Here is a 12,921-nt window from a genome sequence, read left to right on the forward strand (position 1 = left end):
TTTCAAAGAAAGAACATCGAATATTTAGGCTTACAGATTTGAATCTGCTTATACACTTTCAATTGAAAAAGGTTAAATTAATATGTCTTGGGAGTATAACTCAATATGTAAGCAAAAAATGTTCCTGCTGTTTTGTTGTTTCACAGTTACATAAGTGTATTAGAAAATAAAGCATCCTGGAAGCTTGCAGTCATTTGTATATCTCACCTTGGGAAAATTTTCACTGTTGCAGATGGCTATGCACCATTCCTTTCCTTGAGTGCCAGGCAATCAATATTCTCCAAAGACAGTGAGAGTTTACTAGGACCTGGACACTATGACTCCTCACCTGTCAAGGTGAGTGATCCATTTAATTTACAAATAGCTAAATGACGATTTTGCTTGTCCATGGTTTAAAACAAATATTTTAAGAAATATATTTTTTGATACCAGCCTTATTCTCTCTTTGCTTGGCTTTCTGTTGAACCCTTGTCTCTTCAGTTAAATGTCCATGGTGGCAGCAGTCTTCAGAACCGCTCCAAGCGTTTTGAGGATGTGGTGTCAGAGGTTCCAGGCCCTGGGGCCTACAATGTGTCGCCTGCCTCAAAAAAGGCACTCAGTGCTGTGACAGCTAATGTAGGACACCCTGGAAGGCCTGGCAACAAAGTGGTAAGCATATGGGTGAAGATAGGAGGGCATAGTACATGAGTAGTACTGACACTTGCTACTTTTATTGTATTATGTCATACATCTGTTCTTCTGAAATACTCAGTTGTCATAGATGGCAATGCCTTTATAATGTTGAATATGCCCGGATATCCACTTTAGTGCTGTTGTTTCTTGGCCTTTCAAACTTTTCTAACTCTTTGTGTTTGGTGTACATAAACAGAAAGGCTTGGGCAAAATCACATTGGCAGGCGTAATACCCATTTTAATACTGCTATTCTCAGAATAAAGCAAGTAGAAGAGACTTGCACAATCCAAAGCTGGTACAGAAGACTCTTCATCCTGTTTGTGCTGGTTTGAGTGTTGAGTGCACTTACAAACTCGCATTCTATATATATCCATATATAGGGCTACTCAATTATTCGAATTTTAATCTAGATTACGATCTGGGCTTTCAACGATCATTAAAAATGACTGAGCCGATTATTAGCACCTCCCTCGTGCTTTACTCTCGCGCTGCTCCGTGTGGCAAATCGAGCGCACCTCTCTGCGTTTCGAACACGCGTCACAACAATTAAGAGGACCCGAGGGAAGCTCGGAAAACTAAGCAGAAGTTATTTGGAGAGGAGAGGATAATGGCTGCTGAAGAAAGAATGCCGTTGGTTGAAAAGAGAGGTGAAATGACTTCAGTGGTGTGGAAACATTATGGGTTCGCGGAGTCAGACGTGGATCAAATATTGTGCAGTATTTTGAAGTTCACTAAACATAGATGTTTACATTTTTCATTTATTTTTTATATTGCAAACATTTCCACTGTAATCAGTATTTGCACACTATTTTATATTATTTTTTGACAATCTTTAAAGCTATTATTCAATACATTGTTATTGTTAAATAAATATCGTCAAATAATCGAGATCTCAATTTCAGTGAAAATAATCGTGATTATCATTGTTGCCATAATTGAGCAGCCCTATCCATATATGAACTATGGAATAAAGATATTGAATGACACAGTATCTAGTTGATCCCTTTTGTAATTTTTTTCAAGAATATATGTAAAAATCAGCTATAAGTAAGTGCTTTACAAGCTGTTATCTGTGGATATTAGTGGATACCTAACTTGGTGCGATTGAAACTTGCACCTCCAGAGCTGAACGCGAGCGTCTTAGTAGGCATTATTTTTTTATGCTAGTTGTCATTAACCAAAAAGGACGAATGTACATTTACATTACTCCCAGATCCCAGAAAGTTAGTAGAAAAACTTCCTGGCATTTTTTTCATTCGATTTCTTTGTTTATGTTTCCTCAGTATCTCTTATTTCTATTGCACTGGTACAGTTCTACTTTTTACTTCTTTTTCTCTTCATCGTGCTCTCACTATCTTTTGCTGATCTTCTCTCCCTCATTTATGCTTCTCCCTCTCGCTCTGTCCCTCTCTCAGTCTCGTCTTTTATTGGCCCCAGGCAGTGCTCAGCTGCTTTGTAAGCCAGGGCATTTTTTTCCGTCAGAAACCCTGACTTTTTGCTTTACTCTTTCTGCCTTTCTCCTGCCTTTTTTTTTTTCTCTTTGCATTGGCTGCAGGCTAAAGGTCTCCGGCTAGCTCTTCAGTCAGACATTCCATCCATTCCCTCCCCGGGCCAGGCCTATGGCTATGAAGAGGATGCCCGGGGTGTCCTCCGTAAGCAACAGCCCCCTCCTAAGGACACAACCCTGGGGCCAGCCTACTACAGTCCACTGCTGGTAAGGACAAATACACACAGACAGTTTCAAAGTCCTGTTGAAGTTTGAACATTCATCCATCAGAAAAGGTGAAACCCTCATTTGTGAATGCATGCGTGCTTTCATTAATCAGCACGAGTATGTGTCTGAGTGTACTTTCTCTTCCACGAGGTGACGTCCATTAGTGTTAGGTAGATCTAATGCACCGCTGAACCCCCACCCCACCTCATTCACTTGGCCCAAAAACCATTTCCATAGCTAATGAATGCAGCTCCACTTTAAAAAAGCCACAGTGCACCAATGCTCATCCATTTTACATGCCAACAAAGAGAGCCATTAGTAATTATTCTTCAAGCTATATTACTGTATTCACTTAAAATAATGCACACGCCTGCTGGTCTGGCTCTCAATTAAGTAATTTTTCATCTGTTAATGACCTGAGGAAGTCAACAGCGTCCTTGAGTGTTGGCCGAGGTTGTGTCAACACACCGGCGCAGGCACAGAGGCGTGCTGTGATTTAGGGCTATCAGCAGTGCATCCATCCATGCCTCTTTTTCTTTTTTTTTCTCCTTTGACTCAGCTTCTGTTGCTCTCCCTTTGAAGGTTCGACCTCGGTATCTGTCTGTCTCCTTCCCTCTGTTCATCCGTCTGACACACTTATTTCTTTAAACTCAAACACTTCCCCCACCCCGTGCTCTGACTGAGTTCAAAAGTGTGCAGAGGAAGAATTAAGTGGTTGTCTGAGGACATAACTTCAAAGTGCCTGGGACAATCTCTGAATGATAAGACATTAGAAAGACATCAGAAGAACAAAACTTTTTTTTTTTTTTTAATCTCTGTGTTATTGAGAAGCACAAAAACATGTTTAATCACTTTTATCTGCAGATATGATTGGAGTCTGTATTTACGAAACAACATCGACTGACTGCTGTGTACTAAATTGGCCAAATCAACATAGTACACAGGATCAGAGTCAGACTGCTAAGCTGTATAATACAGATTTCTCACTGACATATTGGTTAAAGTACATACGACGGTTGATATGTTACAATATCCATGAATAATGCAGTAAGAACCACTTAATATTTTGTTAGTTCACAGTATTGTGCAGTATTAAATTTAGCGGATTAACAGCCATCCAGATGGTGATGTGGAATGCAGACTCTGCAGACCCCAAAATCTGTTGTACAATATCTGCTTTGTTTCTTCAGCTTTCAGCTGTGAACAGCATCGTCACCATGTCAAGTTATGCTCTGTGAACACTTATTGATGATAGCCAGGACATATGATGACAAATTACTGGGCAAAAGTCGTGTTATAAACCAGGGATGTCAGATTTATTTTACTTGACATGGCACATACAGCCCAAACTGATCTCTAGTGAGACAGATGAGTAAAAGAGTTAAAGCCATTACATAAGAACCTATAAAAATACATTTTTTGTTGTTTTTTTTTTATCTTATTTTCTAAAAACACATGAAAACATGCATTATTTTTCATGGTGTTATTTATTTCACAAAGCAGAAAAATAAGTGCACATTCAACATTATGGCTCAGTTTTTCTAGTCAGTCATTCTTGCTGTTATTACAAAAATCCAAGCAATATATCAGCACGGTTCTCTGATTTAACCAGGAAACATGCTTCAGTGTGCTATGGCAGACCATTGTTAATGTCTTTATCAGTCAGACCCTGAAGCTGACAATGACTAAGACTAAGAGTTTGGATCAACTCTCATGGTGTAAATTATTATTAAGGATTTGCAACGCAATCCTTTGTGGTGCAAAATACACCAAAAAGACAAAAAAATCAGACCCTTCTGTTGATTTCACACTTTGAAACGTCTTCATTTATGTAGTTCTTTTTAATATATCAGATATTTGTATCACTTGTCAGACCTCTTATTTTATTTTATACCGGCAGGCTTTTTAATATCTTTTTTTTTTTTTTGAATAAAGCCTTTTTTGAACACCATACAATCACGGCCCTAACATCATGCATTAGTCATTTTACACATAATCAGCATTTGGCACATTGTGGATAAGTTTACGTAACACACAATTAGGAGTTTCAATGTGTTGAACCTGCCACAAAAACAGCCCTACCAGCCCTTTTTCCTAGTCCACTTTTTCAAATTTTGATCTAAATAATAAATATCTTGCCTTTCCATTTCATCATATCTGAATGCACATCTTTATGCCCTCTATTTGCAATGTTGTTTTTGCTTTTAAAAGCTTTCCTTGACATAAATAGGCAATTTGTGACTCTGAGTTCAGTGCCGGCTGCGGAATCATCATAGTTTGTGTCTGTATGCAGTAGAGAAGTGTTGCTTTTTTTTTCTTTTTAACTATGCATCTGAACATCCTTGTTTCCTATCTCCCTTCCTTGAAACCTGATTGTGGGATCACAGGGGGCCTAACCTCAGATCTTGTCCTCCAGTCACTGTAAAAGTTGAAATAAGGAGACAGGCACCACACAGAGTTCAAAACTTTTTAAGACTGCCTGGCAGTACCTCCATAACCTGCCTCACATAATAAACACAGACAGTTGGGTCAAGGAAGAAGTTAAAAGAGAAATGGAAAAATGTTTGCAGCTTTGATTTTTTTTTTAATCTAGCAAATTTTTTTTCTGTGTTGGTTTCATTTAAGGAGACAGTTTTGAAACTGAGCTGCAAGCAGCAGACTTATGCCATTGTCAGAAACATGAATTATTTGAATTGAAGACCAAACTGCGAAGAAGACTACTTATATGAATCACATATTATGAACAGAATGCTGTAAAACATTTAATCTTTGGTATATTTAGTAGAGCTACAGTCCATCCATTGGGGATTGTATCAGGAAAGGCACTGGGTAAAAAAATCAGCTTAATCATTTATGCTGCTCTTCTACGACAACTCCTTGTGAATGAGGCAGCAGCAGATGATTGTTTGAATTTGGGATTGATGATACAGTAACCAATACATTATCACCAATCTAAAGAGGAAAACAGATGCATGGTTTTTAGATTAATAAGACTTATACATGTATTTATTAATATGTAATATAATGTCAGCGCTTATTGGCATGTGTGTGCATATATAGGACACAAAAAAGCATTTGAATATCTTAATATCGGTCATGAACCTTCACCATTTAAACGAATAACATCATTCTTACCTCCGTCCTACTCCCTTCTTCTTCTCAGTTAGAAGACAGTCACTGCTGGTACAAGAGTGCCAACAATAATTTAGCTATTAGTTGCATTAATTTTTATTTATTTAGTTTTTTTTTATTTAGCTCATTCACAGAATGTCATATCAATCAGAGAAAGAATCCAATATCGAGTGGCTGTGTGAGGTGTTAATCGTTTCAGTGTTGGTGTGAAGAGGACTGCTTTCATACTAGTTTCAAATACAGATGTTGTTGTGCAACCATTGTTGTTTTCAACAAAGTGTAATCTTCCCTCTGTGGCTTTTACGCAAACTTGTTTCCACTGCTGAAATTTATTTGTTTTTTTGCCATCTGTAAGTTAAAATTGGGTTGCTTTGTCAGCTTTGAGTTATTTATTCTGCATATTGATTAGCAAGTCTCAGACCGGGTAAATGCAGGTAAAAATGCAGGGAGAGAGAGAGGGAAAGGGAAGGCTGTTTTTGAGAAAAATTCACAAATGTTACCTCAAATACTGCAGACTAGTACCCACTAGAGAAGTCTTTCTTAGTAGTTAACCTGTAAAATGGAAGTGCAAGCTATAAAATATAGAGGATCTACACCTGGCATAATTTCACATTTCCATCAATCTCCAAGAATATGGGCTGGAAGACAAATATTCTACCTCTTCTCTTCTCTTCTCTTCTCTTCTCTTCTCTTCTCTTCTCTTCTCTTCTCTTCTCTTCTCTTCTCTTCTCTTCTCTTCTCTCCAGGAGATGAGTTCTACACAGAAATATAAAGGGATCCACTTTGGCAACATGACAGGGAGGAGATCTGAGGAGAAGGTGGAGGTGGGACCAGCTCCAGGACAATATGACCCCGAACTGTGAGTATCACATCATTGCTAGAAACAGTCCCATGGACAGCTAATTAACAATCCAGGCATGTAACTTGAAAAGACACTTAAAAAGAAAGATTGCCTTAAAAATAAAACTGCTATGAAGATTATTTGGTCTTCTTTTCAGGGTAATGTAGGTTAGAAAATATTTTAAATTCCCTAAAAATAAAATGGTTGATATTTAAGTTTTCTGTAGGAACTCCTAAAGTTAGCAGTACCTATGGAGAGCCTTGCCAAACAACCATGTAGCATCATGTGCAGTTCTGAAATATTGATATTTAAATCGATTTGATGGCTAACCACCGGTGCATGAATTTGGAATTTATTTTCACAAATTCACATCTTGAAGCAAGGAGCTGAGGGGTGGTTAGATAAGACTCTACCCTGCATGGGATCTCAGAAGTTCACTGCTCTTGAACTCTTACCAAGATGTGTGCTGAATAGAGAGGCTGCTCTTCCAAAGTGAAATATTACTTTGATCCTATAGCCAGAGCATTACAGTTGACATTTTTCAAATACCATTTCTATTGATGGCCACAGAGGATGGGGCTTACTAAGCACTTCTACACGGGTGGGCACACACCCAGCTCAGCTATTCATAAAGGAATTGACTTAGAAGAAAAAGAAGAAGAAGAAGCCCTTATTTGTCACGTTTCCTTTGCAGCACAGTGTAATTCTTTTGACTGTGCATCACCGTTGTTAGACAGCTGGTGTCAGCGATGATATGGTACATCTTTATCAGAAAGGGTTAGCAGCCTTGCTAAAGGGTTCAGCAGGTTCATTTTAGTGGTGGCTGGGGCTGAAACTCTGACCTTCAAACGTCTTGATGCATTCTCAATCATCCAGGAAAGTAAATCTCCAAAAGTTGAATCTGTTCATCTGGACGTAGCGTTTTGTACGTCCAGATGAACAGATTCAACTTTTGGAGATCTGACCTTCAAACAGAACCCAAACCATTTGAGCATCATTGTCCCTTGGCAGCAGAAGTAATAAAAAGGAAGGTGGTTTACTGGTGCAGGTAGACATTAAAACATCCGCATAGACATGTCTGTGGCACACATGTGACTACTGGAAATGTTTAAAAATAACAGTATATTCAGTCTTTGCTCCTGTTACAGTTATTACAGGCATTTCATCCTTATGAGCTCCTTTACTCTGGATTATAACTTTCCTCTCTTCTCCCCTGCTTCCCACTGTCTTTGCTTTGCTGTTCTCTTTCTATTTATTTTTCCACTCCACATCTGTCTTTGCCACTCGTTCAGTATATTTTTTCCCCAATTCTCCTTTTTTCTGTTCTATTTTGTATGCTTTTGAACACCTCCCCCTCTCTATTTGTATATATTATACTTGTTTGCCTATGTTTTCTATTTTGAAAGACATTGTCATTGCCTCTTTTTCCTGCAGGGTCCCAGAAACACAGTACGAGAATGTGAACCTTCAAAAGGATCAGAGAGGCAGAGTTGAGCTTGTCATCCCTCGCTACCATGAACTTGTGCCCATGCAGGCAGAAAAGAAGGTGGGTTGGCATGACTTTGTATCCCTTTGATTCTATATATACAAGTTTAAATCAATGATAAAAAAAGCTTTAGAGGGCATGAATCAAGGTTAAACTCTGAGCTCACAAACTGTATGAAAAAGGCTGATGCAGCCAAGGTGGCATTGATCGCTACAGTAAATACAAGCCATATAATTTTTCCAATAAATGCAGTAAAATGCTCACAAACACTGCCAGCACACTCGAGAGGTCTAGTTCAATGACTGGAATCAGCTGAGGTGACACCTAGCAAACACACAACTCCCTCTGGTTGGCACCCACATGTCACACAGAGTGCTCATGGACATGATCTTGATTACTTTTACTCCTTAGTTCAGGTAAAACCAGTTTGTTATTAAAAAAGAAAGTGGGAATAAAGAGGAAAATTAGCCATAGAATCCAAAACAGTTTTTTGCATCAAGCAAGCAAAGTGTTAAACTGAGCATCTGGGGATTGACTTGAATTTTGGAGCCAACTTTAAGTGAGAGGAGATTCACATTCTAAGTAACCCAAATGACCCTAAAGAGTGGCCACTCTGGTCACAAGTGATAATTAAAATGTCAGCAAAATCCAGCACCTTCCAGCGCTATCACGCTGTTAGCCTAGTGGTGAACGCAGTAGCAGATATCAAGCAGACACAGAACAACGTTTACTGAGTCACATCTCTATTTACTCGAGTAATGTCAGTGCGATATTCACTCTCCTTTTTCTTTGTTTTTGGTCTTTACAGGTTTTTTGTAAAGAGATCAGCTAGCTGATGACTACTCCACTATGTTCATGAACTGGTCCCTCAGTCTTTTAGTTTTTGGACATGTATCTGTCAGTTAGTTTATAGGATCATTTTGGCTAAGAGAAGTTTCTTGTTGCTGCCACAAAATGACTGATCAAAGTAAACCTGAAAAATAAAGCTGTGGCTTGTGAAAACAGTGGGCAAAACACTTAACACACAAATGCTCTACAGAGCTGACAGCAACTAACTTATGCAGTATCATGAACAAGTATTTCTCCCCTTCCACGTCCAGTTCCACTTACATGTTACCTGGCCCTGTGTGAAAAAGTAATTGCCCCTAAACCTAATAACTGGTTGTGCCACCTTTGCTAGCAAGAACTGCAGTCAAGCATTTGCAGTAACTGACAGTGATTTATTTCTCATCACTTTTGGAGGGCATGTTTAAGGTCATGCCAAAGCATCTCAAATCGAATTTAAGTCCAGACTTTTTTTTTAAAGTCATTCAGGGGTGGACCTGCTGGTGAGTTTTGGGTTATTGTCCAGCTGCATATCTCAAGTGCTCTTGAGCTTCAAGGTAGAAACTGATGACCGGACATTCGATTTCAGGATTTTCTTGTAGAGAGCAGAACGGCTCCATCAACTATGGCAAGTCGTCCTGAAGCAGCAAAGCAGCCCCAGACCATGATGCAACCACCATCATGTTTGTCTGTTGGTACGATGTTCTTTTTGTGAAATGTTGCATTAGTTTTACACCAGATTTAACAAGACTCAGACCTTCCAGAGAATTTGGCTTTTGTCTCATCAGCCCACAGAATATTTTCCCAATAGTCTCTGCGATCATCAAGATGTTTTTTGGCAAATGTTAGACGAGGCTTTGTGTTGTTTTTGGTCAGCAGTGGTTTTCTCCTCAGTTTAAAGTTTTCTCCATTTGCAGTTAGTTTTTCACATGGGGCGAGGTAGGTTTTCCACAGCACTGTAGTTATTTGAGCTATTACTGTATGAATTATTAGCCAACATAGTACAATACAGCACAAGAATAATGTTGAATTATGCTTTTGTAAAAAAAGACTTGAATGTGTCCATTCAATTATTAAATAATCTTGCTCAGTTATGCTCATTAATAGACATTGAAGTCATTGGCTTAATTTTATTTGTGTTACTTATATATTTTACAATATATTCTCATATTTGTTTCAGTAGTCTTATTCTAAAATGAGACAAAATAACAAGACAGCAGAACCTGCTATTTTTAAGGCACTAACCAACCTTGGAACTAAAAAGACTGAGGAAAAACAAGCTTGAGCACACAAAGTGAGCTGTGCTACAAGCTGAGGCAGGAAAACCTATTAACAGCACTGTCACACTTTTTTTTCTCCCTGAGAATGCTGCATGCTGACCACAAATAAATCTAATCATACTTAATTATAAAAATGATCTCTGTGTTATGGTCCTTTTGTAAGTACCATTTAATGTAAAGCCATCATAATCACATTATGATTGAAAAACGAGCACTGCCTCTGACCCCGCCTAATGAGTCCTCTAACCTTCTGTTTGAGTATGTTATGTTATTATTTAATTACACTAAAATACAATGTATATGGTAGTATCTTTCAACAACAGGCCTTTGATTAACAGGTATATAACGTGTGATTTTTACATGGAGAACCAGGTAAATATGTTGGATTCCTAATGGATTTTTCTAAGCTGAAAGACAGTTCACCAGTTCATCTCATAGGGGGCAGTAAAACATAAGCTTTTACTACAGACTAATATATTGGAAGTGGATGAGTAGAGGGTAGTTATTCACCTGCATATGAACTTGACTGTGCTGGCAGAGTAATGCTCCGTGATGCCTTATTTTACCGATCGGTGGGTTAGAGAGGGCGAGGTGAAGGCTGGATTTCATGAAAAAAGGTAAATGCACCGTTTAGTTTTTGGTTTTTTTAAAGTCATTTATGCTTTTCCCATTACTTGTTTTCCTTTTGTCTCTCACAGCATCTTATTGCTGTTTTACTTCTCTTCACTTTACTTTATCTATATTTAACCGTTAAACAGTTTGTTTAAACACGTACCTTCAATTTACCTGAAATTTCTCTCTGACTTTACTGTCTGTGTATTTTTTGTGTGTTCTATATGCTGTATTTGGACCCCCAACCATGTTGGTTGCACCTCCATCCGTCATCATTAGTATCTCACATGTCAGCCCATATGTACTCCCACACATACATACACTGACCAGATGGGTCATTTCCCACAGTGGGGACACTCAGGACAAACACCTTTACTTCCTGGAGATCAGCAGACAGTCTGCCTCTAATGGCTCGGGGCTGCTGGTGTCCTATAGACTTTAAGAGTCTGTGTGCAGGATTTACCCATTAAATAGACATTCTGACATAGCTAGGGCAATATCTGAGCAAACCACTTTAAGATACCATTACAGTGTGCATCCCTGCAAACACAAGAAAAACAGATAAAGTTGTACCCGTGCAGTGTCTGATATAACCCTGGATATACAAATTACACTGTCAGTTCACCTTTAAAATGCTGTGAATATCATGTTAATGTTATCACGGGTGGTGATATTATGTTTGCAGCATGTGATATATTTAGAAACAGGGAAGCAGCACAGCTCCCAGGGGGGAAGAAGGAAGAATTCTTGGCAGGAAGTTTAACTTACAGGATTACCTACCTCTAAAACTGTAAATTGAGCCTATTGGGCATGCAATATGTTCATTTAAATGCGTTTTAATTATAATATGTGTGTTGGGACAGAAAGGCTTTGTTATCTTTGTATAAAAAATTAATGTCTATATAAGGTTTGATTTAAAACTGTATCAACAAAGACACTACACAAAAGCTTAAAGTTCAGTTCAGTTCAATTTTATGTAAATAGGGCCAAATCACAACCACAGTCTCCTCAAAGTACTTTATACTGTAAGGCAAAGACCCTAAAATAATAGAGAAGTTGTAAAAAGTTGGCGTGGCTGTAGAGCAGGTCATCTGATGGTTTTATCCCTGGCTAGTCCAGACAGCATGGCAGATATCTTTGGGCAACCCTTAAGTTGCTCTCTGATGCATCCATCGGAGTGTGAATGTGTGTGAAAGTTAGACAGAAGGCATTTAAGCTTAGGGGGGAAAAAGTGCTTGTATGAATGGGAGAATGAGGTCTGTTATATAAAGTGCTTTGAGTGCTCAGGTAGAGTACAGTTTGTATTGAACACTTGGCAACAACTTGCATGCAGAAACCTTTACACAGAGTTCCTTTCTCTCAAGTTACACATGTATTTTACTGGATTTGTTTTTAACCAGCCAGCTTTGTAGACTCTTTTTGAGCACATATGCAAATGTATTTGCATATGCAATGATGAAATAAAAGCCTGGTAAATCTCTTCAGAAAGTCTTTGCAAATCAAATTCTTATGAATGACAAAACATGCACATATCTTCTTATCATTATTAAATGTGTAAAAAAACGTTATAGGTATGTGTTGCAAATCAGTAAAACAGGTTTCCTAAGAAAATCGTGGCTGTCTTACTGTACGTCAGCACACTGTGGCAAATTTGATTACGGGGAAAGGAAATAAGAGGGCAATATAGTCATTGTTCATTAATAGACTCTGAGCTGTCCTATGGCATGGGGAAGGTCCACAGGTTCACTGAGCTTCCCCCTCACCGTGCTAACAATGGCCAAAGAATTCTGTGATGTTTTACTGCAGAACTAGTTAAACCACCTGCAGCAGAGAAACCTTGTTGTTTTCCAACAGACAGAAAAATGCCCGGCTCTGTATCAGGCAGCGTGGAAATGTGCGTAGGTGTGATTGTAAGAAAGTGTCCAGGTTTTCTTAGCCTCTCACTGTCAGCCTCTCTGTGAGTGCTGTTTGCTGCTTTGCCAGATGCAATGACTGCTGCCTCAAAATTAAGTAGTCTTCTTAAGTTGGCGTATCACATGACTATTACAGCTCGGTCACACAAAAGCACAAACACTGTGCACCCTTAATGCTGATTGTTTTTTCTGCTCTGTTTCTTTACATAAGTGACTTAATTGGAGAGCAGAGAAAGAAAAGGGCTTTTTCCTGTATGTATTCACAGGTTACTCATCATTTGCTGCATTTTTTTCTCTGCTCTTTTTCCGTTCGATCTTCTTAATATTTCAGCCTCATCTCCTTGCCAGTGAGTGCTCATCATTCATAAGAGATACAGGAAGGAGAAATCTCAGAAACTCTGTCCTTGCATCCTATCCTCTGTTTCTTTCACTTCCTCAGCTTTTC

At 38.7% G+C, this 12,921-nt stretch overlaps 1 protein-coding gene across 9 annotated transcripts in view; it reads left to right on the forward strand.

Annotated features, from left to right (window-relative positions):
- The window catches only part of stpg2 (sperm-tail PG-rich repeat containing 2), a 60,613-nt gene that overhangs the window by 706 nt on the left and 46,986 nt on the right, over positions 1 to 12,921 (forward strand). For all 9 annotated transcript variants that reach the window (XR_266172.4, XR_266173.4, XR_002064187.2 and 6 more), the window contains exons 2-6: positions 233 to 336; positions 481 to 648; positions 2,229 to 2,387; positions 6,266 to 6,378; positions 7,795 to 7,906. Coding sequence is in view for 6 of the 9 variants with exons in the window: in XM_005452033.4 (XP_005452090.1) it covers positions 233 to 336; positions 481 to 648; positions 2,229 to 2,387; positions 6,266 to 6,378; positions 7,795 to 7,906 (656 nt within the window). In the remaining 3 variants the exon portion in view is untranslated. The remainder of the gene's footprint in view (positions 1 to 232; positions 337 to 480; positions 649 to 2,228; positions 2,388 to 6,265; positions 6,379 to 7,794; positions 7,907 to 12,921) is intronic.

This window comes from Oreochromis niloticus, linkage group LG12 (genome assembly GCF_001858045.2).
Source record: "Oreochromis niloticus isolate F11D_XX linkage group LG12, O_niloticus_UMD_NMBU, whole genome shotgun sequence".
Taxonomy (NCBI): domain Eukaryota; kingdom Metazoa; phylum Chordata; class Actinopteri; order Cichliformes; family Cichlidae; genus Oreochromis; species Oreochromis niloticus.